The sequence below is a fragment of the Vanrija albida genome (genome assembly GCF_041260175.1).
Source record: "Vanrija albida strain AlHP1 chromosome Unknown contig_4, whole genome shotgun sequence".
Taxonomy (NCBI): Eukaryota; Fungi; Basidiomycota; class Tremellomycetes; order Trichosporonales; family Trichosporonaceae; genus Vanrija; species Vanrija albida.
In genome coordinates this window covers 1,749,254-1,774,607 of record NW_027191423.1, presented here as the reverse complement: position 1 = coordinate 1,774,607, position 25,354 = coordinate 1,749,254, and the positions used below count along the sequence as shown (strand labels likewise).

Sequence of the window (25,354 nt, the reverse complement as noted above, 5' to 3'; positions counted from 1 at the left end):
TGATGTTGCTGCGGACCGCCATGTGGTTGAAGAGCCGGCGAATGGGAGTGGCCGGTTTTGATAGGAGGCACCCTCTACCGCCTGCCGGCGCCGTGCCAGGTGCCCCGCTAGCTCCTCGGGGGAGCTTCAAGCTCCTCCTAGTCGTGCTGAAGAGGCGTGTGCACCGCGTGGTGGGCAGTTTCTTGGCGATCTTGGCTTCTATTCTCGTCGGCCTGCCTCTTGGCAAGAATCGCGTGATGATAGTTGAATAGAGAGTAGCATGAGGGTCTCGGCCGTCACATGCATTCTGGGCCGCGGTTGTAGCATGCATGCTGTGAGGCTGATAGCCCAATGTTAGTAGGGCGACTGAAACTGGCGGGGAGGTCAGCACATGGTGCAGGCACAAAGGCGTGCATTAGTTCCCTGCTAGCGCTGTCGCAACCAGTCGTCATTGTTTTCGTCCGACCGGCGGGTTTCTAGCTGGAGGATGTTGCTGCTGCAACGACCTCACTGGAATGATGTTAGGGATAGGATCCCTGTGGAACCGAGCATGTCAAGGCCTGGAATGCCGTCCCGCTTGGAGGATGTTGTTTGGATGAAGGATGGGAGGATTGCAAGGAGGCGATGGAAAGAATGAGCGGCCAGATTGTCGGGGACAGTCACGTCATCGTTAGCTGAATGGACTGGGGGACCGGATATTGTTGTCTGGTCGGCCTGCCTTTCGCTCGCTGTCAACCAGCACATCAGGAGGTTAGAGCAACAGTGGCAGGGAAGAGCATGAGTCAACATCATTCACTACATACTGGATTCATCCGCGCGTTGCTTGAACCTCCGGCGTCTGTTGAAAGTCTGCCCAGGATGCCCACTGGGAAAGCTTGGCCTCGGGAGGGGGGGGGGGGGGGGGTTGCTCTTGAGAGCACCTCAGTTAAAGTGACCCTTCTCTGGGCCAAAGTAGCCCTTTGCGGGAATTTCGAATCGCGGGCACCCACCGAGTGCACACGCCTTGTCCAAATCGTTCCCCCACCAGTCGATGGACACTTCGGGAATGCTGAGGCCGAAGAACTGGATGACTGACGCGATGGCGATGGCAGTGTTGAACGCCACGATGAGAATGTAGTTGTACCGAGACCAGAACGCGAGGTAGCGGTTCTTGAGGTAGCCCCACGAGATGAGAATCAGGTAGAAGGACGGAATAGTGATGGACATGTTGGTCTGGGAGAACGCAATGGCACCGGTGACCACTGCCACCGGGTGGAAGTTGCGAATTGCTTTGCTGCGAGGCAAGAGCTTCTTGAGTGCCCACCCAACTGCACCAGTCAGAAATCAATGCTAGAGTTCAGAACTCACGGAGGACGACGAGGGGACCGACAGCAAATCCGATGAGAATGGTCCTGTAGCGCCCGTTAAGTCCAAACACGCGCTTCGGACCAAGAGTTCCCCAGAACACGGCGGCAGTGAAGAATGTGTTTTCTATGGCTGCGTCAACTTTGATACTGGGCTACCCACTAGCAACTTACGCCCAGGACAGGTCATTTTGAAGGCTGCGTCATCAGTGCAGACATCTTTGAAGCTCATCATGAAGTTGTAGATGCCTGCCTGGACGAAGCTGGCCAAGACCGTAGCGACGATCTGGGCAGTGAAAGTCAAGCGCTGGCCAATATGGGTGTAGTGGGCCAGCTTGAGGTCGCCGGCAAAGCCCAGGGCCTGGGAACAGGTCATGACCCCGTACATCTTGAAGTAATTCATGGCCAGGGCGTTTCCGGGGTAGAAGGCGCCTCCAAGGAACTCGGCCAAGACGTTGAGACCCACGCCTACAGAGGCCACTGATGAGAGGATACCAATCGGAATGATGAAGATGGCCGTCAAGATGATACCGAAGATGACGACGGCCATGGTAACCCCAGTGGGGAACGCTCCCACTCCTGCCATACCGAGGGCGAGGCCTGCGAGTAAGAGAATGAAGTACCACCACTCGGGAACCTCCTTGTAGTTGCGCATGTGTCGAGCATGGCTGTCCTCTGCGAGATCATCCGCATCTTCCTCCTCCTGGGCATTCTTGGCAGAGGGCAGATTATTCTTGAACTCCCTGTACGCCACCCGAAAGCTGTAGGCAATCTCGTTGTGGTGATAGACAGCAGCATATGTGAACACTATGTGATCAGCACGGAATCAGCTGGCCGATAACTCACTTGCGCTGTAAGCTGCGAAAAACCAGAAGTACTGGTTGAGAGTACCAGCCGACATGTAGGGCTCCGAGTATGTCTGATATTTCGCTTCGTCAAAGAGGCGGTTGTCGTCCAAAATCCTGGTAACATTGTACTTCTTGCCTCTGTTGTCGAACGTTCGGTTCGAGGTGATTGTGAAGTAGCTGGTGTTGAAGGCGTTCGTGAAGTAGAATGCGGCTACCATGACAAATGCAATCCAAAGTCCAATGAAATCATTGACTGCCGTGAAAAGCGGGAAGTCGGGTGCGTATCCCAGACGGTTCCAATCAAAGGTCGGCCAAGGGTTCAAACCAAACCCAGAGTTGAACTGGATGTTGACAAACATGTTATACGTCTTATTGTGGGGGGCAATCCAAGACATCCAGTTGAAAACGCTCAAGTTTTGCCAGATGAAGTTGGGGAACCAGGAGTATCTGGGAGGTCAATTGAAATCCGTAACCTAGGATGGTGATTGACCCACACAAACATGGCCCCGAAAGCGACGTAAAACAGCTTCATGCGGCTCCAATTGTAGAGACGTCCGAAGGGGCCAGGAACCGAGTTGCTGTCATCTGCGTGGAACGCCTTGTTCAAGGCGAGGGTGGCGAGGAGACCAGGATGAATAGCGAAGCTCGGGTAGACGACGAAACGGCGGATCATACCCGCCATGCCTGTGGTGGGTTCTGGTGAGCATGGTTCTGGACCCGAGCCTCTGGGCGGCTTCTGCAATACTCACCGTATCCCGCAATGTTGACTGCCAACGTATTCACAAGCTGATACCCAAATCCTCGAGCGAACGCTTGGTTATACCAGAACGGCATCGCCTGAGTAATGATGATCTCGGCCGCATACGAGTCGCCGAAGGAGGAATTGGCCATGATCGTAATCAGCATGTGCTCCTTCGGGTTGAATGGACCGGGGTTGAGGCTGTGGCGTTTGCCGAAGAGTGTGAAGCCCCAGTCCGGTAACACCTTGGCGAAGAATTTTCCGACGGGGTCTGAGTGCAGCGTCAGGATAAACTGCCTTTGCCGTATGTCCGTCCCAACTTACATGCGAGCAGCTGGGCGGTGCTGACGCCAACGCCGATAGTCGGCAGACGGATGGAGAAGAGCTGGTTGATGAAGGCACCAATCATGCCAAACACGATTCCTATGACCCACACGCGGAGGGTGAGAGCCGGCATCGTCTGGTCATCCGTGGGGTCCACCACTGCCCGCACGATTGAGTACGGTGAGTTCTCAACCGCAAGCAGCGCTTCGAGGCGCATTTCATGCACGAGCTCCCGGTACTTGTCTGGATTCTGCTGCACATCGTCCTTCAGGAAGTCCTCCATCTTGAAGAGGGTTTCCGTGTCGAAGGTCTGAATGTGCTTGTTGAGTTTGTAGAGTTGGCGGATAATCTGTACAAGTTGGCAGATAAGCTCGGATCCGGGGATCGAGAACCCTTACGTACTCGAATGGTCCGCTCGAGAGGCATGCTCTCGAGGTGATCCTCGAGGTCCAGGAGCTCATTCTTAGTGACGTCGCCATGCGCGGTGAGATCATCGATGGCTTCGTCGCCGACTTCCTGGGCGTTGAGAACGTGAACATCGCCGAGCGAGTCCTTGCCGAGTCAGTGATCTCAGAGACACAGTAGGGTAGGTGTGTGTAGCGACAAGTGCCACGTTGAATCTACTCACATTCTTCTCTTTCAACCCGCCACTGTCCTTCTCATCGTCGTGGGGTGCAGCCATTGTCGAAGGAATCGCAGACGTAAGATGCTAGGGATGAGATGTGGTCCCGGATGGCTCAGCTAGAGTGTCTTAAATGCTCCCAAGGCACCTCCCAAACGCAATGTCGCGAGATACGGCGACCCGTGAGACCAGATGGTGCCACATTGCGGGTTGGCACAGGACATGATTGTCATTTTTCATGATTATTTCTCTTTTTTTGGTGCGCTCACAGTGGAGCCGAGGCGTTCCTGGTGGACGGCGAGGAGTCTGAGGCCGAGAGCCCCAAGGAAGGTGCCAAGGTGCCCTTGAGGCTTGAGTATGATCGCCCAGTGATGGTCACGACAGCACGACTTCCGCACCTCATCTGCCTTAGGGGCGAACACCATGCGGGGCCACTTGGGGGCAGATAAGGCGCTAGAGCTTCGGCCTCCGCGGCGAGGCGCGGCGAGCGGACTACACGGGCCTCGGTTGACCACTCCGCGGACCTCTGGCCTCGGGCTCCAGAGCTCCGGCGGTGCGGAGGTCGACCACAGCCTAGGCTTAGACTAAGCTTTAGGATGGTACCTGCCAGGACATCCTGCATCCAGTCTGTTGTAGGCTCCAAGCCCCACGAGGTGGCTATCACGACATGTCTGACCTACAGGACGGCAGGATGGTGTTCATGGACTCCGTACCAGCAACGGCCTGAACTCGTGCCGTGGTTATCTCTCGGACCCGGTGTCCTTCCGCAGCCGGGTTAAAGGCCGAGCACATGTGCCCGCCGCACGGCCGAATGTCCAAATGCCCTTGGAGCGGCTAAAACCACATAGAACTTCCATGTTTGGTCTCCTTGGTCAATGGAAGCACATTTCGCACCCTGCTCGTGTAAATCAGGCGCGTAGAGCTCCTCCGCTCTACATGGCATACAGACTCGCCCGTCAGTCACCCAAGTGCCAGAGTAGTGCTGTGCCTCTATGCGCCGCCTCTCCCAGAAAGCGACTTACGTGTCCCAAGACGAGTCGGGCTCCCGCGGCTTTGGATCCTTGCGGGGGCTCCGATGTCTCGGGCGCCGCGCCGCGCGTGGAGCCCACGGCCATGTGTACCTCGTGGGGCTCAACATCGGTAGTATAGAGCGGAAGGTATGGCTACGCAGGTAGGCCAAGCCACCTGTGGCTCTATATTTAGGCGGAATGTCCTGAGTTAGGCTGCAAATTGGCGCCTGGCAAGCACAAATGTGAAAAGACGCGTCTCATGTGGAACCACTGGTGCGGGATGGTGTCCACATGGTGCACCTGAGATAGGCACTAGGGAATGTGGTATTGTAGCGTTATCATGGCCACAAATCGCACAACGCTGTGTGGACGGCGGCCATGGCCGCCGTGTCGGTCCGGCCACATCGGCGAACATGTCCTCAGCATCACGAGTCTCACCGAGTCAGGCAGCCTCCTCTTGAATTGCAGATCCGGCAAGCCCATCCGGCAAGCCCATCCGCAAGCCCACCGGCCTACTGTCCTCCGCACATGTGATACTCCGTGCAGGTGGTATCGTGCTCGTTAAATCAGCCAAGGCGGCGATGTTCGCGACGCCAGCTCCACCACTTCTTGGCACTGCACCCATGTGGGCCTCCTCGTCGATGTCGATCAGCTGACCGCAGCATGTCGACATGCCCTGGCCCAAGCCCGCTCACGGCGAAGGGCATCGCGCCGCCCATCGAGCCCGTCAAGCAGGCGATTGCGGTCCTGCGCAAGTTCTACTACGGCGACGCTGGGGCGAACCGGGGGGTAGAGAAGAATGAGGATGGCACCGTGACGCTCAGCTTCTACGACGAGGGGCCTCGCGAAGGCGCGCGCACCCTCTTCGCGGTGACGTACACGCCCGAGTCTGACGCCCTTGACAAGCACCGCGCCGATCTGGCTGAGAGACTCGCCCTGCAGGCTAAGGTTGAGAAGGAGGGACAGGTTTGATACATGAGGCATGGCGTGGGCTCTGAGCTCTGCAACTATTCGAACCGATGTGATTCCTCCGATGTGATGGAAGGATAATCACTCTGCAGGTCCACAAATGCTACTGTCAAACGAGTGTCTTATCAAGTTTGATTACTACGCACTGCTTCTGATCTGTTTGTTGGGTTTTCGCTGCAATGCCAGCACCTTCGCCAAACAAAGGGCAGGGGATCCACCTATGTGCTCTGAAGCATTCGGCTCTTGGGGTGTGGCGTAATTGTTCGGAACCCCTTGGGGCTTCTTCATCACCACGCTTGACGTGGAGCTTCCATCCAAAGAGCAATTCTCCACAGATGGACATGTGATGGATCCTCATTGGTGTGTATATCACGTCAAGAGGATCGTCGGCAGCATGGCGTGGGCGAGTAGTGCCACCCCCTCAGGCCCATCAAGAGCCACTTGCCATCTGGCGCCACATTCAGTTACGGTGCTAATGTGGAGCAGCGTGGGACAGAATGCTGGATTTCAAATATCGTAGAGCGCTGCACGTAGCAGGCAGTGAGTGTGAGCTGCTAGAAGACCAAGCTACAGAGACATCCGCCCCAGCCGTCAGCGGCTGTATCGGCGTCGACATCGGCCGAGGGGGCCGACTCGACCTTCACTCTCCCAGCCGAGGTTGCACGACGGCCACGGACAGTACTCCACTCGTGCGGTCTCCCCAATGTTCCACTCCCCCAAGCTCGCTCCGAGGCCAGCGACACTTGCCGATGCTTGCGCGTTGTCAGAGCCGTGGCTCTCTGCTCTAGTGTTCTTTGATTGGCGCCTGCTATTTTGGCAATTAGTGCTGCACGCCGAGGGCGGCAGACGCTGACGCACTGCGCTCGGAACAGCTTCATATGCACAGCACACGGCACCTCTCTCCTTCTCGTAGGAAGAATGATACGCCGGCTCTGGTATAAAAGACCGCTCGCGCTCTCCACAATTCTCTACCTCACCTCCACGACAGCCCCCACAATGTTCTTCCACTTCGAGGCGCACTCCGACGACAGCCGGCCTGCTACCAAGGCCAAGCTCCCCCCGGCCATCGAACCGTCACATAACCCGGAGCCCAAACCCGTCTCCGTCAAGGCCAAACCCGCCGCTACCACCGAATCCGCCTGGAGCAAGGGCTACTCCCTCGAGTTCTGGGGCTCGTCGGACCGCGCCAGCTTGGACGCGCGCACCGCCCAGCGCAAGGCCGAAGCGGCGCGCCACCAGGCCGCCGGTGTCCCTGGCGAGCTCAATGTCTATACCATTGGGCTTGTGTTTGGGACCTTCGCCGTCCTTGAGGCCAAGGGCAAGCTGAGCGAGGTGCTCTGGGAGAAGGCATAACAGCTCGACGCTAACCACTGTGCCCTTGCCGCCTTTGCCACTTCAGTAGTCCTGTTGCTGTATCTCGATTATTTGTATGCACGCCCTATCTCTCCTCAGATCGCCACTTGAGTTAGCCATCGGACTGCGGCCCGGAGCCATCTGGCTGTCTGTGTCGCCACAGCATTCCAGAATCTCAAACCCATGCATCTTCTCCTTCTGAACACCACATGCGTTAACGTACAGCCTACTCGAGATACAAGAGCACCTGGCCGGGCGACACCGAGTCGCCCTCCTTGACAGCCAACGAGACGACCTTCTTGCCCTTGGTTTCCTCGCCTGGCGTGACCCACACCGAGGTCTTCATTGCCTCGAGCTCGACGATGCGCTGGTCGTCATCCTCGATGATGTCTCCAGGCTTGACGTAGAACTTCCAGACGTTAGCCGAGAGCGGCGCGGGGATGGGCGTTCCCTCTGACGTGGCGGCGCTGCCGCCGGCGGCCTGCTGGGCCGCGATGGCCTTGGCCTCCTCCTCCTTCTCCTTGGTCCACTTGGCGAAGAGCACTGCCTCCCTGGAGGATGTCAGTTGTGCACCTTGTGGACGCTCAGTCAACTCACTCCTTCGCGACCTCCTCGCTCGCCGCCTTCTGCTTGGCCTTGAAGGCGTCGATCTCGTCCTTCATGCCGCCGATCCACTCGAGGTACTGCTTCATCTTGAAGACGTCCTGGCGCGACTCGGGCTGGTAGATGCCGGCCTTGTAGTTGGCCTCGATCTTGACAAACTCGTCCTCGGTGACCTCGAAGAACTCCATCTGGTCAAAGCTGTTGACGAGGCAGGGCTTGTCGTTCCACGCGCGGAAGGTGGTGAGCGTGCGGCCGAGGAGTTGGTATCCTCCGGGCGACTCGATGGGGTAGATGGAGGCGATAACACCAGCGAGGCCGATCGCACCCTCGGTCGTCTTGACACGCGACGGGTTGTACTTCTGGGCCAGGAGGCGGAATCTGGGGTCCAGGGGGATGTGGAAGGGAAGCATGACGAAGAAGCCCAGTGCGATGATGAACCACGGCGTGCCGAGGAGCGCATCTGTGACGGCAGTGTCGGGCAGACCGTTGTTCCGGGCAATGTATTTGCAGTTGTCGGGAAGGTAGACGGCCTCCTTGCGCGCCGACTTCATGTAGTACTCGATATCGGCGCGCGTCCAGCGGTCGTTGGGGACGACGGGCATCTTCCAGACGGTCATTGGGATTTCGACGTTGGACACGTCGTCGAGGCCCCTTGCAGCGTCGACAGCAACCTTGACAAGCTCGCCCATCGAGATGATCTTGGGGTCAAAGTGGATGAGCGACGAACGCACACACGTGTTGAAGTAGACGATGCCGGGCACCTTCTTGGCACGGAGGGCACGCTCCCAGAGCTCGACCTTGACACGGTCCTTCATGTCAAAGGTCATCTCGCCCACTTCGAACAGGATGAACTCGTCGCCAGCCTCGCGGACAGTGACGTCACCGCGGGTGTAGAGCACCGAGGTAGACACGAACGAGGCATCGTCGGCGGGCTTGGCCTTGGCCGAGGGAGCGTAGGCTGAAGCATCGCCCTCTTCGACGAGGGCGTTGAGCCACGTGTTGTGGCTGGTGTCGAGCTCCTCCGAGTCCTGGCGGGTGATGAGGACGAAGCGGACCTTATCGGCGGGGCGCATTTGACCGAGCTTCCACATGCTAGGTCTGGCGACGGTGAGGACGCAGGAGAAGCCGCCCATGTCGGGACCGTCGACACCGAAGAGCACGGGCGTGTCACCGTTGAAGTTGAGGGCACCGAAGGCGTAGCCCTGGTCGATGAGGTTACTGGGGTGGCTACCGCCCTCGCCGCCTGACGTGCGCGCCCAGTCGAGCAGGGGTCCGTCGAGACGCAGACCACTGCGGTTGGAAGCGGGCGTGACGGTCCACTCGGCAGCGAGCATGTTCTTCATACCCTGGAGGGTGATGAACTCCTCGTCCCACTGGGCGCTGGGAGTGACCTCGAGCTCCCAGACCGAGCCGAGCTGGGGGCGCGACGCCGGAGGGATGGACAGCTTCTTGTCAAAGTTGGCCGAGTTGAGGTCGATGTCGAGCATATCACCGGCGAAGAGGGCACGGCCCTGCGAGCCGCCGAGCGACGCGCCGGCGAACGTCGACTTGGAGCCCATGTACGGAGCGACCGTGGGGAGGCCGCCGCGGATCGCGAGGTAGCTCCTCAAGCCGTGCCCGTTGGCCGAGCCGACGAACAGCACGCTGCCCTTGGCGATCTTGAGCGTCTCCCACATGGGCACCTCCTTCTTGTCGATCGTGACCTTCATCTCGGCACCAGTGACGGCGATCGTCGCGGCACAGTGGAACTTGATCTTGGAGCCCATCATGGTCATCTCGAGACCCTCGGCATTGGGGTCGTTGCCGACGAGCACGTTGGCCGCCTGGAGCGCGAGCATGTCGGCCGCGCCGCCGCGGGGAATGCCGAGGCCGACGAAGCGACCAGGCAGGTCCTGCACTGTGGTCGAGAGACCAGGCTGGATGAACTCCATAACTGGCGGCTCGTACGGCATGCTGTCGAGGTAGACGGTGGTGACCTGGCCCTTCTGGAACGCGTCCGACTCGAGGATGGCGCGGCAGTAGTGCAGGTTGGTGGTGGGACCGGCGATCTTGGACTCAGAGAGCACCTTGACGAGCTGCTTGATAGCGGCGTCGCGGTCCTTGCCCCAGACGATGACCTTGGCGATCATGGGGTCGTAGTTGGGCGACACCATGGTGCCGGTCTTGACCCAGGTGTCGATACGGCCGCGCTCGCCAATGTCGGCCCACTCGACGAGCTGCAGGCGTCCGGGGCTGGGGCGGAACCCGGCGAGCGGGTTCTCGCAGTAGACACGCGCCTCGATCGAGTGGCCGTCGAACGGCGCCCACTTGCTCTGGTCGAGCTCGGCGGCCGGCAGCGAGTGGTTGGGGCTGAGACCCTGACGGATGAGCAGCTCGACGAGGTCGAGACCGGGGCGGACGACCTCGGTGATAGGGTGCTCGACCTGGATACGGGCGTTGAGCTCGAGGAAGTAGAAGTCGTAGTTTGGCGACTCGTCGTCAAGCACGAACTCAACGGTGCCCGCGGAGCGGTAGTTGATCGTCTTGCCGAGTGCGACGGCGGCGGCGCACATGCGCTCGCGGGTCTCTGCAGGGAGTCAGCTGGTGTAAAGCGATCCAATCACCAGTACTCACTCTTGCCGAGGTCGGAGAGGAAGAGGGGGCAGGGAGTCTCCTCGATAACCTTCTGGTGTCGTCGCTGGACCGAGCACTCGCGCTCTCCAAAGTGGATAACATGGCCCTCGCCGTTGCCAAAGATCTGGACCTCGACGTGCCGTGCGCGGGCAATGTACTTCTCGAGGAACACTGTCGAGTCTTTGAACAGGGTCTCGCCCTTCTGCCTCGTCGCCTCAAAGTTGTCCTTGAGCTCCTGCTCAGCTGGGGGGTGTTAGGCTCGGTATCATAGCAACCGTCGACTACTCACTCTTGCAGACGGTCATGCCCATGCCGCCGCCGCCCGCGCTGGCCTTGAGCATGACGGGGTATCCGATTTTGTTGGCCCACTCAAGCGCGAGGTCCAAGGTCTCGATCGTGCCCTCGCTTCCGGGCACGACGGGCACGCCGGCCTTGATAGCGACGGCGCGCGCCTCGTGCTTCAAGCCCATCGACGTCATCTGGAATGGTGTGGGGCCGAGGAACGTGACGCCGGCCGCCTCGATGGCCTTGGCAAAGCTCTACGAGCGTCAGTATGGCCCAGCAACTGCCGTGACTCACGGCATTCTCGGACAGGAAGCCGTAGCCGGGGGCGACCATGGTCGCGCCGCTCTTCTTGGCAATGGCGACGATCTCATCAATGTCGAGGTATCCCCTGGGGTTCTGGCCGTCGCCGATGATGTACGCCTCGTCTGCCTGGGAGACGACGGGCGTGTCGGCATCGACGAGCGTGTAGATCGCGACTGTGGGGATGCCGAGCTTGCGCGCCGTGCGCAGGATGCGCAGGGCGATCTCGCCGCGGTTGGCGATGAGGACCTTGGGTGCCGTGGTCATGGTCGGGGGAGATGGGAAGAAGGGTGACTGTCCATGCACGGCCCGGCCTTATCAAGCGGGGGAGGGAGGGGGAGTCGGCTATGGGTTGTTGTGGGGGTCTGGGAGCAGGCGAGGAGCAGAGAGACCGGCCGCGAGTTGGCGACGCTTAGATAGGCCTGCCTGGGCTTGTCGGATACTCCACATGACCCCAGCCCTCCCCACACGTTGCCGGCCCGATACGCCGCCCGAAGCCCGGCTGGCTGGCTGGCTGGCTACATTCGGTCGCTTGCGCTTAGGTGGAGTGGGAGGATAGAGACACGCAGTTACCGGTCAGGTGGCCCTGGGGAGAGCGGGGTAATGAGTCTGACCCATGCAACTAGGCGCCAAGAATCTCGGCATGACTACCGACTGGACAGGTCCCCACACAACGCCAACAGCCGTCCTACGGCAGCGGTATGCTGATCCTCTGTGAGGTTGGGAAGCGCATCTGCAGCAATCGTTCCTCTCTACTTGGCCCCCAAAGTGGAGATTCTGACTGGTAACTGAGGCAACTAAGGCAGCCATGTTCCAGCCGGCGACTGGAGTGGGGAACAAGACGTCTACATCCTGAACCCTTGGCGCTTAGCAGCCACATAACGATAACGAAGACCCCGCATGCATCTCTTCTGAGTCCCTACAGCAGTACAACCCTGACATTGCCCGTCGCCTAAGCAGCCGTCTTGAAGCGGTCGACAACCTCGCGCGCCCTGTAGTAACCCTGGTCAGCCTGCTCGGCTCACACCCGGATAAACCCGTCCCCTACTCACGCAGAGACGTTGGCCACGGCCGTAGGCATGTCAGAGTGCAGGCAGATGGTGAACGGCCCCTTGGCGGCCTCCATCGGCAAGGGGTTGGCGTCGATGTCAATGGCTGGGGGGTCAGCTCGGCAGACACGCGGCACCCACTCTCGCCCTTGGAGAAGAGGCGGTCGAGCTTCTTGCCGATGAGCTCGGGGGTCGGCGCGTGCGACTGGGGCACGCCGAGCAGCTTGCCGGTGGGGTCGTAGTCGATGTCGCAGAACAGCTCGGGGATGAAGCGCACGCCGGCCTCGTTGCAGACCTTCTCGTGTGGCGTGCCCTTCAGCCCGAAGAACGGGATGGTCGTCCCGAAAATCGAGGTCTGGGCCTTCATGAACGCGCGCATCTTGGCCTCGTCGTCCCGGATGATAAAGTAGAGCATACCGTGGGGCTTGGTCGTCAGAGCCAGCTTCAAACACAACCCACCTTGACGTGCGACACCTTGCTCCCCTCGGCCTCGACGATCGCCTTGAGCGCGCCGAGCTGGTACAGCGCCATGGCGTACACCTCGTCGTCGGTCACCTCGAGCTTGCGGCGGCCAAAGCCGCGCACGTCGTCCAGGCCGGGGTGCGCGCCAATCTTGACACCGTGCTTGATGGCCGAGCGCACAGTCTTGAGCATCGTGTTGTGGTCGCCCGCGTGGAACCCGCACGCGACGTTGCAGAAGTCGATGAGCGGGAACAGCTCCTCGTCCGGGCCCAGCGCCCAGCGGTAGTAGCCTTCGCCCATGTCGCAGTTGAGCGAGTGGCGCGGGAAGTCGTCAGTGGCCATGGTGCGCGTGTGTTGTTGTGGTGGTGGTATGGACAAGTGTTGAACAACAAGTATGGATCATGGCCTCCATGCACTTGACTTTGTGGAACCCGGGGCCCACCCCACGTCATGCGAACTGGTTTGGCCGGCCGGCAGCCAAGCCTGGTGGGGTCAACGCACGAGGACAAGCGGCGCAGTCGGCGGGGCAGGGCGGGGCGGGGCACAAGCGACGCATAGGTATCTCGGTGATCACCTGCTATCGGTCCGGCTCTTGCATGCTGCTGCGGCATCCCACGGCCGAGTGGCTTGAACCGGTCGTTTATGCGGCAGTGACGGCACGGCGGCAAGGCGGAGGGGGGCGATAAGCGCGGATAACAAGTAGCCGCCACACCTTCGACCACGGGCGAGATACGGAAGAGAGGGGCGGCGAGTGCACGTCCCCAACCGTCCTTGCGTTGGAGCGGGCGCTATCATTGCATTCCTGGACGAGGCTAGTCTCTATTCCAGGAGCGTGAGATAGACGACGGGGATTGTGGAGCCTGTAGGCCAGTACTCCGCTAAGCTGGGCGCAGCTCACCAATCCCATGGCCCACCACCCGGCCGCTTACAATCTCCATGCTGGCCAACCGCCGAGACACAGACACTCATCGCACCGCGCCCCATTCGCCCAGGCAGCAGCAGGGCACCGCCTACTTACCTCACCGGCGACCGGCAGCCGACCGGGTGGGTATCTCTTTACGGGGAGCCAACACGTCTGGGGTACGGGGTCGAGGGTGGGGGAGTGTTACGGAGATTATCCCAGGAGCCGTACTCCAGCAGCCGTACTACACCAGCCAAAGTGGCGCATGGCGCAGAAGGCCAAGCGGCCAAGCAAGAGCGTCGGCCCTCTGCCATCGGCGGCTACCGGCGCGCTGCCGACTCCTGGGAACAGTCTACCCCAGGGCCGCCGCCTCGGCGATTGATGGAGCCCCTGGATACGAAGGGCCGTCGCTCCCACAACGAGATCTGTTCTGGGCAGCCCAGGCGCATTCATGCAAGCGGCGATAAAGGCGCGACGCCGCTGCCAGTCCCTCCCCACCACCGTCGCCGCCGGCCAGCCTCAGGCTGACCTCGTTCCCTCCCAGCCCTGTCCATTCCTACTGCATCGAGTGCGTTATGCGCTCGGCAACGGTCGCTTGGCAGCAGGTGGGGGAGATGCGCGCGGCCCCGTCTGGAGCTCCACTCGTGTATCGCAACCGTGTCGTCGCCTCGATCGCTTGGTACCGACGGCTGCCTATCGCCATGATACCGGCGTGCCCCGTCCGTGCCATGAGATATGTCCATGCCACGGTGCCACGGGCTGCGCACGGCGGTGTGCATAAAGCATGTCGCTGGCCAAGTGACGGTCCCAATCCATTCCCACTAACACATTCTAACCAGCAACATGAGCAAAGACATCGAGTATGGCTCCGCCGACGGCAAGGTCGACTATGCGATCGCCGTCAAGGAGATGGACCCGGTCGACGTGGACGCCGTCTTCGGCTACCAGGGCGAGGGGCACGTCAACTACACCTCGATGGGGTGGATCAAGGCGGCCGTCATCCTGCTCAAGACGCAGATCGCGCTCGGCGTGCTCGCCATGCCGACGGCGCTCCAGTCCGTCGGCGCGGTCCCAGGCGCGCTCGTCATCTTCGGCATCGCCCTGCTCACAAGTTGGGCGGGCTACGTCGTCGGCACGTTCAAGCGCAACCACCCCGAGGTCTACTCTATGGCCGAGGTCGGCGGCGTGCTGGCCGGCAAGATCGGGCAGGAGGTCTTCACGGGCATCTACGCGGCCTTCATGATCTCGCTCACGGGCGTTGCGCTGCTCCCCATCACGATTGCCTTCAACGCGCTCAGCGACCACGCGACCTGCACCCTCGTGTGGATGGTGCTCGCCGCCGTCGTCGCCTGCGCCCTCGCCTCGATCCAGACGCTCAACAAGGTGTCCTTGATCGGCTCGGTCGGCGTCGCCTGCATCCTCGTCGCCATCTTCACGCTCCTCATCGCCGTCGGCGTGCAGGAGCGCCCGGCGACCGCGCCGCCCGCCCCCGAGCCCTGGTTCAAGGACATGGTCGCGTTCAAGAAGGCGTCGTTCTGGGACGGCGTGAATGCCATGTCGACGGCGGTCGCGGGCCTCTGCGGCACTCCCGCCTTCTTCAGCGTCATCTCCGAGATGAAGAACCCCAAGGACTACAACAAGTCGCTCGCCGTGTGCCAGTCGATTGTTGTCTCGACCTACGTGTGAGTAAACTCCTTCGTCCTTCCTCTAGTCTTCGCTCACGCCCCCCAGCACGGTCGCCGTCGTCGTCTACTACTTCTGCGGACAGTACCTCGCCTCCCCCGCCCTCGGCTCCGCCGGCCCCCTCCTCAAGAAGGTCTGCTACGGCATCGCCCTCCCCGGCCTCTTCGCGACCAGCATCCTCTACTGCCACATCGCGGCAAAGCTCGTCTTTGTCCGCCTCATGCGCAAGTCGGAGCACCTCACGGCGCACACCAAGACGCACTGGATCGTCTGGCTCGGCACCACGTCGGGCTGCATGCTCCTCGGCTTCATCCTCGCCAACTCGATCCCCTTCTTCGGCAACCTCATCGTGCTCGTGTGCGCCCTGTTCGGCACCCTCATGTGCATGCAGTTCACCGGCTGGATGTGGCTCTACGACAACTGGCACAGGCGCAAGGAGAGCCCCGACTGGAAGTTCTGGACCGTCGCCATCTTCAACTGGCTCCTCATTGTCTTTGGCACCTTCCTCATGATCAGCGGCGTCGTGTCGTCGTGTCTCGGCATCCGCGACTCGTTCCGCGCCGGCACCATCAGCCGTCCGTTCTCGTGCGCGGACAACTCCAAGTAGGGCATGTGTGGGTTAGGTGGTTCGTTTGTCGTTGTAGGGCTCTCGACTGGGAATACATAGTGGGATAGGGATAGAAATGTGAATGAATCATGTCTTGGAAGTGAGCAGAGACGGGGGAAGAGGGCAGCGGCGATCATGGTCAGTGCGTGTTCGCGTGTTCAGTCTTTCTCTCCTTGCCGCACCCCAGGGACCCAGTAACTGACCTCACCTGTCCGCGAGATACTGAACCAGCTCATTGAACCGGTCTCAGCCTTGTGACCCGCAAATGGGGTTGGCCGCGCATGTTGGCCTGTACGCTGGCGGGCCAGGTTGCCAGGCAGGCCGCCCGAGTCGGGAGGTGCACCATACGAGCTTGGGGGCCTTATCGAGGTCGCCCTGCACCCCCCGCCCACCCACAAATCCGAACAAGCGGCCCCGGGTTAGCAGTCGCCGAAGGACTGGCCCGAAGCAAACACGGCTAGCAGCCGTTGGGCCGGTGCTGACCCTGCCGACCGTCGGCTGGAACGGAGGCGTCGTGGGGTACACAGGTGCACATGCTTGGCGACGAGGGCCCGCTCAAGCACCGCGTTATCGAAGCGGGGGAGAAGAGGCAGACGTGTATCGATTAACACAGGAGGCGTCGACCTCTAAGCGCTGCGGCGGCCATAACGTGGCTAAGCGATCGCTTAGAGCTCACCTCGGCGCTGGCCTGGCCCTGTCGGTGCTCCATGATGGTTCCTGTCCCACCTCCACTCTGCTCGAACCCCATCGCAGACACTGACCACCTGACATCTTTGTCGTCGCCATCATCGCAATCATAACAAGCGTCGCTCGCCCACAGACCATATCCAAACGGTCGCTTCGGCCCCCCTCGGCAGTCACCTCCGCCCCTCCGAGAACCAACAAGCGCTACTTTACTGGCCCCGCACAATGTGTACGTCCCTCAGCGAGGATGAGCAACCCGCGCCTCGCAGTACAGCGCCGGCTGACCCATGTGCACGCAGGCCCGTCTCTGCTCGGCGACCCGCTCGACGCCGGCCCCAGCCGGCACGTAGCCCACGTCTCGCGCCTCACGGCGCAGGAGACCGCCGCCATGGCCGCCGCCGCCGCCGCACGCACCCACGCCGGAGTGAAGCGCCGCCGCAAGATGCGATACTCGCGCAGCCGGACGGGGTGCCTCACCTGCCGCCAACGCAAGGTCAAGTGCGACGAGGCCAAGCCCGTGTGCGAGAAGTGCCTCGACCTCGAGAAGACTGTGAGCAAGGAGGCAAGGAGCACGCTGACGCCAGTGCGTGTGGCCCGATACACCGTTCATGCCGTTCAAGCCTGCAAAGACGAGCGCGCAGGGGACGATAAGCCGGCGCGCGGCGGACCGCAGCTCGTCGCGCTCAGAGTCGCCGGCCGAGTCGGTGTCGCCGCCGCCGAGGAACGACCCGTCCTGGTTCGAACCGCTCATCACGGCGCCCGACGAGCCCGAGGAGGAACAGGGCCACGCAGAGGTAGCTGAGGCCGGCGAGGGCGAGACGCTCATCTCGTCGTCCATGTCGTCGTCGTCGCCGGACCTCTTCCAGCAGTTTGTCCAGTCGCCCGTGAACGAGGCCGACAACTTGATATCGACGATAGTCGACGCGCTGCGTACGGGCGGAGGGAGTGGGAGGCACACGAACGCCGGCGCCCTGACGACAACGCCGCACACACCGCACACGTCGCACAGTGTCCACCCCCTCTTCCGGGCCGACACGGCGTCGTTCCTCGCCTCGCCGCGGCGGAACACGCCCCAGGTCATCCTCGGCCCGCTGCTCTCCATCCCCGACGTGTCGTCCCTGCCGTCGACGTCGACCAGCGTGTCCATGGACACGGCGACGCTCGCCCTGCGCCGGGGTGTTATCCAGATGTCGGCCCCCTCGCCCAGCGCCAGCCTCGACGGCATGGTTCTCGGGTCGATCCCCGCGCCGCTGTCTTTGCCATCTGACCCCATCTCGAACGCCTTCCCGTCGGCTGCGAACCGCCGCCTCTTCCACCAGTTCTTCAACATGACCTCGTCGATCGTCGTCGCCATGGGCAACAGGGCAAACTCTTCCAACCAGTCCAAGAACCCGTTCCTCGCCGTCTCGCTCCCCCTCATCCTGCTCGACGTCGACTCGCCCGCGCGCGCCGCGTTCCGCCTCGGCGTGCTCAGCCTCGGCGCGGCACACCTCCACCACAGCTACATGGGCAGCTCGGCCGAGCACTCGCAGCAGATGCTGGTGGAGACGACGAGTGCGAAGAGACAGGCAGGCGCGCACATGATCCTGAGCTTGAGCAAGGAGGGGGACAAGCACGTCGACCTCCTCCTGGCGACGTGCATGGCCGTCAAGACGCGAGACGTGAGTGCGAGGTACGAGCTGTTCTGACACCACAGGTCCTGATGGCCGACAAGTCGTGGAAGCAGAACCTCGACTTTGCCATTCGCATGATGTACAAGCGCGGAGGGCCCGCCGCGCTGCTTGCCGAGGACCCCAGCAACTTTGGCCGCCGGTTCGTCATCGAGCAGCTCACCACCACCGACGTGTTCAGCACCTTTACGACGGGCGAGGAGCCGCTCCTCCTCGGCGAACACGCGCCCTGGTGGTTCGAGTTCAACAAGACAGCCGTGAGCGACTGGCAGTGGGAGGCGTATGAGCGGCAATTTGGCATGAGCCGCGAGATGCTCGAGCTGGTCGCGAGGGTGAGTTGGAGACGGGAGCCTCAACTGACGCCCAGTGTCGGGTCATCGTGTACCGCAAAGTACGCCTTGGCACCGCGTTCCCCTGCGACTCCGGCACCGAGAACATCGGGGACACGATCGACCAGGACGCGTACGCCATGATCGAGCAGCTCAAGCTGTGGTCGATCACGCAGCTGAACGTGCCGCAAAAGTCGCGGGTGCTGGTGGGTACAGCGGATGGAGATGGGTGCTAACCCCACAGATTGGCGACTCGGCCTACCGCTACGCCATGATGATCATGCTCTACACCGAGGTGCTCAACCTGCCCGCGTCGGACGAGCGCATCCAGACGGCCGTGCACTGTGTGCTCGAGCTGTGCTCCGAGATCTCGATGGAGCCGGTCATGCTGGTGTGGCCGCTGCTTATCGCCGGCGCCTGCGCGACGGCCAGCGACCGGCAGTGGATCCGCGACCTGTTCAATATCTTCAAGGACGAGTACTGCTCGGATCTGTCTGCGGGGGTGAGTGGTAGCTGCAGGGTGTCGCTGACTGTCGTAGCAAAAGCTCCTGACAGAGCAGTGGCTCCGGATCGACGACGGGCGGGGGTTCACGCTGTGGCCGCAGCTGATGAAGGAGATTGACCTGCAGGTGCTGCTCATTTAGTGTTGTATAGTTGCATGTATGGGTAGGGGTGTGGCTGGCGGGTGACGGGCCGAGTTCTACGAAGAGGGCGTGTTGAGTGTTCTGCATGAGCTGGACGAGCTGGACGACCTGCTGCTCGTCTGCAGAGCTGGCCTCCGCGTTGGTGGAGATGTCGCCCCGTCATGCGTCCCGAGTGCTAAGCAGGCTGATTCGCCACCCTCACCTGCCTTACGCGCCTCGGGACACACGGCGTTTGGATCCACCCACCATGCATCTGCTTGGGGTGTACGGCATGCTGCGGGATGCGCTGCGAGGTATGCAGATGGAGAGTGAGAGGAGAGTGGAGCGCAGTGGGAGCCCCACTAAGTCCACCCACCCCCCACTCCCCCACCCGCCCACCTTCGGCGACTTGGCCGAGTCCGGCCAAGCAGGCGGGTCGCACACCGGCGACTCGTCCTGGCAACCGCGATAAAAGCCAGCACCACTGCGTGCAGCTACTCTCCCCCAACATACCAGCCCGACACTACACCAGCCCGACACGCACCACGACACAATGGCCGGCCTCCTCCCGAAAGACGACGGCGCGTTCGCGTACCGCGGCGTCATGCTCGACGTCGCGCGGCACTTCACCCCGCTCGGCGAGGTGCGGCGCCTGCTCGACGGCATGGCGCTGCTCCACCTCAACGTGCTGCACCTGCACCTGACCGACGACCAGGGCTGGCGCTTCGAGTCTGTCAAGTGGCCCAAGCTCACTACTGTCGGCGGCTCGCGCTCCCAGACCATCATCGGCAAGCCGGGCAACTACGCGAGCGAGGCCTTCAACCACGACCTGCACCCCGAGAACTACCTGAACAAGTACGACGGCAAGCCGCACTCTGGCTTCTACACGCAGGCCGAGCTGCGCGAGCTCGTCGCCTACGCCAAGGGCAAGGGCATCACGATCGTGCCCGAGATCGACATGCCCGGCCACATGCGCGCCGCGCGCGCGGCCTACCCCGAGCTCGGGTACGACGGCGTGCAGTGGGCCGTCGGGACGAGCTGGGGCGTGTATCGCGAGGTGCTGCGGGTCGACGAGGCCGGCCTCAACTTTTGCCGCGACATCCTCGGCGAGGTGTGCGACGTCTTCGACAGCCCGTACGTCCACATCGGGGGCGACGAGTGCCCCAAGGTCGAGTGGCAGGACAGCGCGACCGCCCAGAAGCAGGTCAAGGAGCTCGGGCTGGACCCGAACAGCGCCGAGGACTACGACAAGCTGCAGCGGTGGTTCACGAGCGAGATGGCGGCGTTCCTCAAGACGCGCGGCCGCAAACTCCTGGGCTGGGACGAGATCATCGACGGCGGCGTCCCCGGCGACTGCGTCGTCATGGCCTGGCGCACGTGGACCAAGCCGGCCGAGCGCGCCGTCAAGCTCGGCGTGCCCATCGTCCAGGCGCCGACAACGCTGTACTTTGACCACGCGCAGGGCCCGGTCGAGGACGAGCCGCTCGCCATCGGGCCCGGCGCGACCCTCGAACAGGTGTACGCGTACGACCCGCTCGAGGGCGTGCAGGACAAGCCAGAGCTCGTGCTCGGCCTCCAGGCGCAAATGTGGTCAGAGTACATCCCGACTACGAGCCACCTGTGGTACATGGCCTTCCCGCGCCTCATCGCCGTCGCCGACATCGGGTACTATGGTGCGAAGCGCGTGCCGTATGCCGAGTTCCTCGCGGGGCTGCCGGCGAGGGTCAAGGAGCTCGAGGCGCTCGGCATCGTGGGCCACCCGCTGCCCAAGTAGGCGTCGCGGCCCACCCCCAGTAATGTAGTAGTAGCATGCAGCAGTGACCAACTATCCACCACTACAACCGCGCCCCGTTGCCCGTGTTGGCCAGCACGAAGCGGTACCTCGGCGCGCCCTTTCCAAACTCGACCATGGCCTCGTTAATCTGCCCCATGTCCCACTTCTGGACCCAGGGCAGCGCCTCAGGATGCGCAGCAACGAGGGCCAACAACTCGCGAATGTCGTCCGGCGAGCCGGTGTTGCTCCCGCCGACGCTGAGCCCGCCCGTGATCAGGGGGAAAGAGTGGAAGCTGAACGGCTCGATCACCGCGCCGACAGTCACGAACGCGCCCTCGGGCCTCAGGAGGCCGAGGTACGCCGCGACATCGACCTTGGGCGGGTTGATCGTGCTGATGACAAGGTCGAGCGTACGCGCATGCGGCGCGAGGTCCTGCGCCAGATCCGCCCCAGTCGCGATGTACGACCCCGCGCCGAGCTTGCGCGCGTCCCCCTCCTTCGAGGTGCCCCTAGAGATGGCCGTGACCTCGGCGCCCATCGCGCGCGCGATCAGCACGGCCATGTGTCCCAGCCCGCCGAGGCCGAGCACGCCGACGCGCTTGCGCTCAGAACCAGCGCCCCAGCGCTTGAGAGGCGTGTAGACCGTCACGCCTCCGCAGAGGAGCGGGGCCGCCGCGGCGGGGTCGAGCCCAGAGGGAAGGGGGATGGCGAAGTGCGCCGGCCCGCGCCAGTGGGACGCGAAGCCCCCTTTGCTGTTCTGCCCGGCGCTCGCGCCGCGCGCATACGGCGAGCCGAAGGTGAACGTCGGGGTCGCGCAGTACTGCTCCTTGTCTATTTCGTCAGTGTCAGGAAACATCCCGCCCAGGATAGCGACTCACGGCCAGTACAAAACTCGCACGCCAGGCAAGAGTCGCTCTGGGCGCCGATGCCGACGACGTCGCCGAGCTTGAGGCCCTCGGCCTTGGGCCCGACCCGCACCACCTCGCCGACGATCTCGTGACCCGCGATGCGGCCGGCCTCGATTGGGCCGAACTCGCCCGCGAGGACGGAGGCGTCTGAGCCGCAGATGCCGCAGTAGAGGATCTTGACTGGGGGCGTCAGCGGAGTTAGGGGCCGCCACTCACCATCCACGTCGTCGTCCTCGAAGACCTTGGGCTCAAACGCCTCGTACTTGAGCCCGCCGGTCGCCGCCTCCTTGTCGTAGCCTGCCCAGCCTTTGAACTCGTAGGTCATTGTGTGTGGTGTGGTGTGGTGTGGGGTGGGGTGTGTGGGTGTGATGGGGTGGTGTGATGGGGTGGTGGTGGTCAATGGCATGGCCTGTCACTGCCACCGTCTTATACCGTGCACGCCTCAGTGCCACCCATGCCTGCCCTTCGGCCGCGTCGGCCCCAGACCCGCACATCATTACCCGTGCCGACGGGCACTCGCGCTGGCAGCATCCACCTTGCCGCCGGCATCATGTCGTCGGCCACTTTATGCCACGCCGCCACTGCCTCTCGGGTGGTGTCCATGCCCGTCGGCCATGCCTGGCCATGCCCAGCCATGCCACCACCCCACCAACCGTCGGCCTTGTCGGCCTCTCTTGCGTAGCCGCAGTGCCCGATGGTGTGCTTGTGCTTCAGAATCATCATGCATGACGCACGCGCTACGCTACGCTCCGCACTCTACCCACGACCCACGCCGCTACATACTAATCCGGTCCTGCTCGGTAATCTCCCAGCCCTTGTACTTGTCCAGGTCATTGTCGATGCCGTCGACGAGACGGCCGAGGTGCCGCGCCTTCTCCACAATCTCCTTGTCCGCACACATCGCCGTCATCTGCAGCAGGCCCTCGGGGTCGACAATGTTCACCTCGAAGCCCGCCTGGCGGATGCGGCTCACGCTCTCGCGAATCATGCGGCGCGCCGTCTCGTCGACGTGGTGCACCGCGCGGAAGTCGAGCACCAGGCGCGCCTTGGCCGGGTCGTAGTCGACCTCGGCCGACCGCTCGGCAATCACACGCAGCACACGCTCGGCAGGCGAGAACGTGATCGTGCCCTGCAGTGCGATGATCGCGGCCGTGACGCCCGTCTCGGAGTTGTTCATCACGTAGTGTCGTCGCACGACCGAACGCGCCGGCTCGGGCTGGTGCATAATGTGCAGACCCATGTCGTCCGAGAGGCGCTTGCAGATGCGCACACCGCGCAGCGAGTTGCCGTGCTTGTCGAGCTTGGGGGAGAAGGTGGCGATGCCGACCTGACCAGGCAGCGCGCCGATGATACCGCCCGCGACGCCCGACTTGGCGGGGAAGCCGATTTGCGTGACCCAGTCACCTGCGCCGTCGTACATGCCGCACGTCATCATGACCGACAGCGTCTGGCGCACCGTCTCGGGGCGAACGACCCGCTCGCCAGTTACTGGCTGGACGCCGCTGTTGGCCAGCACCGCGGCCATGACGGCCAGGTCCTTGGCCGTCACGTTGACCGCACACTGGCGCGTGTACCCCTCGACGACCTTCTTCGGGTCGAGGTCAAACACGTTGTAGTTGCGCAGCATGTTGGCAATGGCGAGGTTCCTGAACGCGTGCTTCATCTCGCTGTCGTACACGTTCTCGTCGACGGTGAGCTCGCGCCCGGCAAACTTGGACAGGCCCTTGCGGACCATCTCAGCGCGCTCCTCGTACGTCGTGTCCTTCTTGCCGATGAGCGTGTGAGTCGTGATCGCGCCGGCGTTGATCATGGGGTTAAGCGGGCGGCACGTGTCCTGCTCGAGCGACAGCTCGTTGAATGCCTCGCCCGACGGCTCGACGCCCACGCGCGTGAGCACGTACTCGAGCCCATGCTCCTCGATCGCGAGGGCGTAAACGAACGCCTTGGAGATGGACTGGATCGAGAACTCGATGTCGACATCGCCGGCAGTGTACAGGTAGCCGTCGACGGTCGACACGGCGACGCCGAGCTTGTTCGAGTCGGCGTCGCGCAGCTCGGGAATGTAGTCGGCGTTCTTGCCGGGGTTGTCCTCGTTGCATGCGTTGAGGACGAGCTGGAGGTGGTCAGGGATGGGGATGCGGAACTTTGAGCCTGCGTGGGGTCAGCGGGAGTTGTGCTGATGATGACCAAGCTTGCGCCGCCAGCTTGCTCTCTTGCGCGACATCACTGCGGCCGCAATGCTGACGGTGCTCGGAGGAGAGTGGCCGACCCACCCACCCCGCTGCGCGAGCAAGGCGTCGCCGACGCAACCACCCCGAGGAAGGTGTGTCACCACCACCTACCCCTCATCCGCGCCGCCTCCACCCCGCTCGGCCTGCCCCCATCTCCCACTCACCCTTGACGATCGAGCACACATTGTTGTTCGGCGTCGGCGCGACCTCCATCTCGGTCAGCGGCGAGTGCATTGGCGGCGAGCTCATGACGTTTGCGTAGGTGCGAATGTGGAAGCGAGGGCGAGTGTTGTTGATAAGTGTGCGTTGGAGGTGCTGCCAAGAGGTGAGCGAGACGAGGGGTCTTGGCGCTCGCATTCGTAGCGGGAGTGACGGCAGGGGCAGGGACGCTGGAGCTGATGCCAGGCGCGTCGAGGTGGGCAGAGGGACGAGTAAGCGGTGAGTGAGTGGGAGTGAGTGATGAGTGGTGAGTGAGAAAAGTGACGGGTGACTAGCGAGGCGAGGAAGGAAGGAAGGCGAAGGCCGTCACTCATTCGGCAAATGACGTCGGTGGAGTTCAGTCGCCTGGAGAGAGATGGCTGGCTCGGCGACCCGAGGCAAGCCGAGGGGAGACGGCGACACGTCGCCGAGGGCAGCGGCGCGCTTGGCACGTCGTATACGCCCGGCTGGCCGTTGCCCTCGACGCCGAGCTGACATGTGCACAGGACAGGGCTCGCTGACGCGTCGACGACGCGAGCGCGGCCGCCGGCGACCCTCACCGACGGCGGCAACTCCCCCGTCGTCTTGGCACAATGTCTTGCGGATTGCAGCCTTATCAATCGGTCACAACAATGCATACCGCGCACGCCGCTGGCCACACGCTACTCGAGCACGCCGACGCGGTACTCTGCCGCGAGGAGGTGTATCGTCCCCGGCGGGTGAATCGCGTTGAACGTGCTGGGCGGGTCAGCCTGCCTTCGTCCACCGTCTCCCCTGCCCCACCCAACCAGCACCCACCGCGACACGTCGGTGCCCGCATGCTCTTTGATGACGTCTGGTCCGCCGGGCTGCGGTCAGCGGCGCTCGTCGACAAACGTACATGGACCTCGGCGTAGTCCGTCAAACTGGGGTCAGCGCCGCCCGGCCGCACGACTCACTCCCACACCACGCCGTCAATCGCAACCCACATCCCTCCGCTTCCCTCGTGCGCTGCGAGCTCGTCGAGCGAGACGAGGCCGAGCTGCGCGGGGAGCAGGTCGTCGAGGTCCACGGGGTCCGCGGGCGAGTGCCCGGCGTGCGCGACCTCGAGCGGCCCGGCCGCCCACCACGGCTCTGGCGCCGTGCTGTTTGCTCCGGGCGCTACTAGTGGGCCGGAGAAGCGGCGGAGGGTGGTGCTGAGGATCGAGATTGTTGCGGTTAGGAGCAGGAAGGCAGCTGTGAGGCGGAGGGCAATGGAGCGCATCGGG

At 62.5% G+C, this 25,354-nt stretch overlaps 11 protein-coding genes across 11 annotated transcripts; 5 read left to right on the top strand and 6 right to left on the bottom strand.

The window, feature by feature from the left end:
- Positions 1-900: 900 nt before the first annotated feature.
- Positions 901-3,915, bottom strand: Q8F55_005410 (uncharacterized protein; the record flags this gene model as incomplete). The annotated part of the gene is made up of 9 exons (XM_069353899.1): positions 901-1,286; positions 1,327-1,449; positions 1,497-2,129; positions 2,169-2,617; positions 2,665-2,854; positions 2,920-3,180; positions 3,234-3,582; positions 3,636-3,785; positions 3,862-3,915. The coding sequence occupies 9 exons, from the start codon at positions 3,913-3,915 to the stop codon at positions 901-903; spliced, it is 2,595 nt and encodes an 864-aa protein (XP_069208541.1).
- Positions 3,916-5,528: 1,613 nt separating this feature from the next.
- Positions 5,529-5,837, top strand: Q8F55_005409 (uncharacterized protein; the record flags this gene model as incomplete). Its single annotated transcript, XM_069353898.1, has 1 exon — positions 5,529-5,837. The coding sequence occupies one exon, from the start codon at positions 5,529-5,531 to the stop codon at positions 5,835-5,837; it is 309 nt and encodes a 102-aa protein (XP_069208540.1).
- A 993-nt stretch (positions 5,838-6,830) lies between these two features.
- Positions 6,831-7,187, top strand: Q8F55_005408 (uncharacterized protein; the record flags this gene model as incomplete). The annotated part of the gene is made up of 1 exon (XM_069353897.1): positions 6,831-7,187. One exon carries the CDS (start codon positions 6,831-6,833, stop codon positions 7,185-7,187), a length of 357 nt encoding a protein of 118 aa, XP_069208539.1.
- A 226-nt stretch (positions 7,188-7,413) lies between these two features.
- Q8F55_005407 (uncharacterized protein) lies at positions 7,414-11,255 on the bottom strand (the record flags this gene model as incomplete). The annotated part of the gene is made up of 5 exons (XM_069353896.1): positions 7,414-7,738; positions 7,785-10,356; positions 10,404-10,646; positions 10,693-10,942; positions 10,983-11,255. 5 exons carry the CDS (start codon positions 11,253-11,255, stop codon positions 7,414-7,416), a joined length of 3,663 nt encoding a protein of 1,220 aa, XP_069208538.1.
- A 685-nt stretch (positions 11,256-11,940) lies between these two features.
- Positions 11,941-12,841, bottom strand: Q8F55_005406 (uncharacterized protein; the record flags this gene model as incomplete). Its single annotated transcript, XM_069353895.1, has 4 exons — positions 11,941-11,980; positions 12,041-12,143; positions 12,179-12,461; positions 12,497-12,841. The coding sequence occupies 4 exons, from the start codon at positions 12,839-12,841 to the stop codon at positions 11,941-11,943; spliced, it is 771 nt and encodes a 256-aa protein (XP_069208537.1).
- A 1,402-nt stretch (positions 12,842-14,243) lies between these two features.
- Q8F55_005405 (uncharacterized protein) lies at positions 14,244-15,690 on the top strand (the record flags this gene model as incomplete). Its single annotated transcript, XM_069353894.1, has 2 exons — positions 14,244-15,082; positions 15,132-15,690. The coding sequence occupies 2 exons, from the start codon at positions 14,244-14,246 to the stop codon at positions 15,688-15,690; spliced, it is 1,398 nt and encodes a 465-aa protein (XP_069208536.1).
- Positions 15,691-16,982: 1,292 nt separating this feature from the next.
- Q8F55_005404 (uncharacterized protein) lies at positions 16,983-19,017 on the top strand (the record flags this gene model as incomplete). Its single annotated transcript, XM_069353893.1, has 5 exons — positions 16,983-18,035; positions 18,071-18,376; positions 18,412-18,579; positions 18,618-18,875; positions 18,913-19,017. The coding sequence occupies 5 exons, from the start codon at positions 16,983-16,985 to the stop codon at positions 19,015-19,017; spliced, it is 1,890 nt and encodes a 629-aa protein (XP_069208535.1).
- Positions 19,018-19,549: 532 nt separating this feature from the next.
- On the top strand, positions 19,550-20,770 carry Q8F55_005403 (uncharacterized protein; the record flags this gene model as incomplete). Its single annotated transcript, XM_069353892.1, has 1 exon — positions 19,550-20,770. The coding sequence occupies one exon, from the start codon at positions 19,550-19,552 to the stop codon at positions 20,768-20,770; it is 1,221 nt and encodes a 406-aa protein (XP_069208534.1).
- A 61-nt stretch (positions 20,771-20,831) lies between these two features.
- Q8F55_005402 (uncharacterized protein) lies at positions 20,832-22,003 on the bottom strand (the record flags this gene model as incomplete). The annotated part of the gene is made up of 3 exons (XM_069353891.1): positions 20,832-21,601; positions 21,649-21,858; positions 21,895-22,003. 3 exons carry the CDS (start codon positions 22,001-22,003, stop codon positions 20,832-20,834), a joined length of 1,089 nt encoding a protein of 362 aa, XP_069208533.1.
- A 450-nt stretch (positions 22,004-22,453) lies between these two features.
- Q8F55_005401 (uncharacterized protein) lies at positions 22,454-24,158 on the bottom strand (the record flags this gene model as incomplete). Its single annotated transcript, XM_069353890.1, has 2 exons — positions 22,454-23,829; positions 24,074-24,158. 2 exons carry the CDS (start codon positions 24,156-24,158, stop codon positions 22,454-22,456), a joined length of 1,461 nt encoding a protein of 486 aa, XP_069208532.1.
- A 611-nt stretch (positions 24,159-24,769) lies between these two features.
- Positions 24,770-25,350, bottom strand: Q8F55_005400 (uncharacterized protein; the record flags this gene model as incomplete). Its single annotated transcript, XM_069353889.1, has 4 exons — positions 24,770-24,845; positions 24,906-24,955; positions 24,988-25,012; positions 25,046-25,350. 4 exons carry the CDS (start codon positions 25,348-25,350, stop codon positions 24,770-24,772), a joined length of 456 nt encoding a protein of 151 aa, XP_069208531.1.
- Positions 25,351-25,354: the final 4 nt, after the last annotated feature.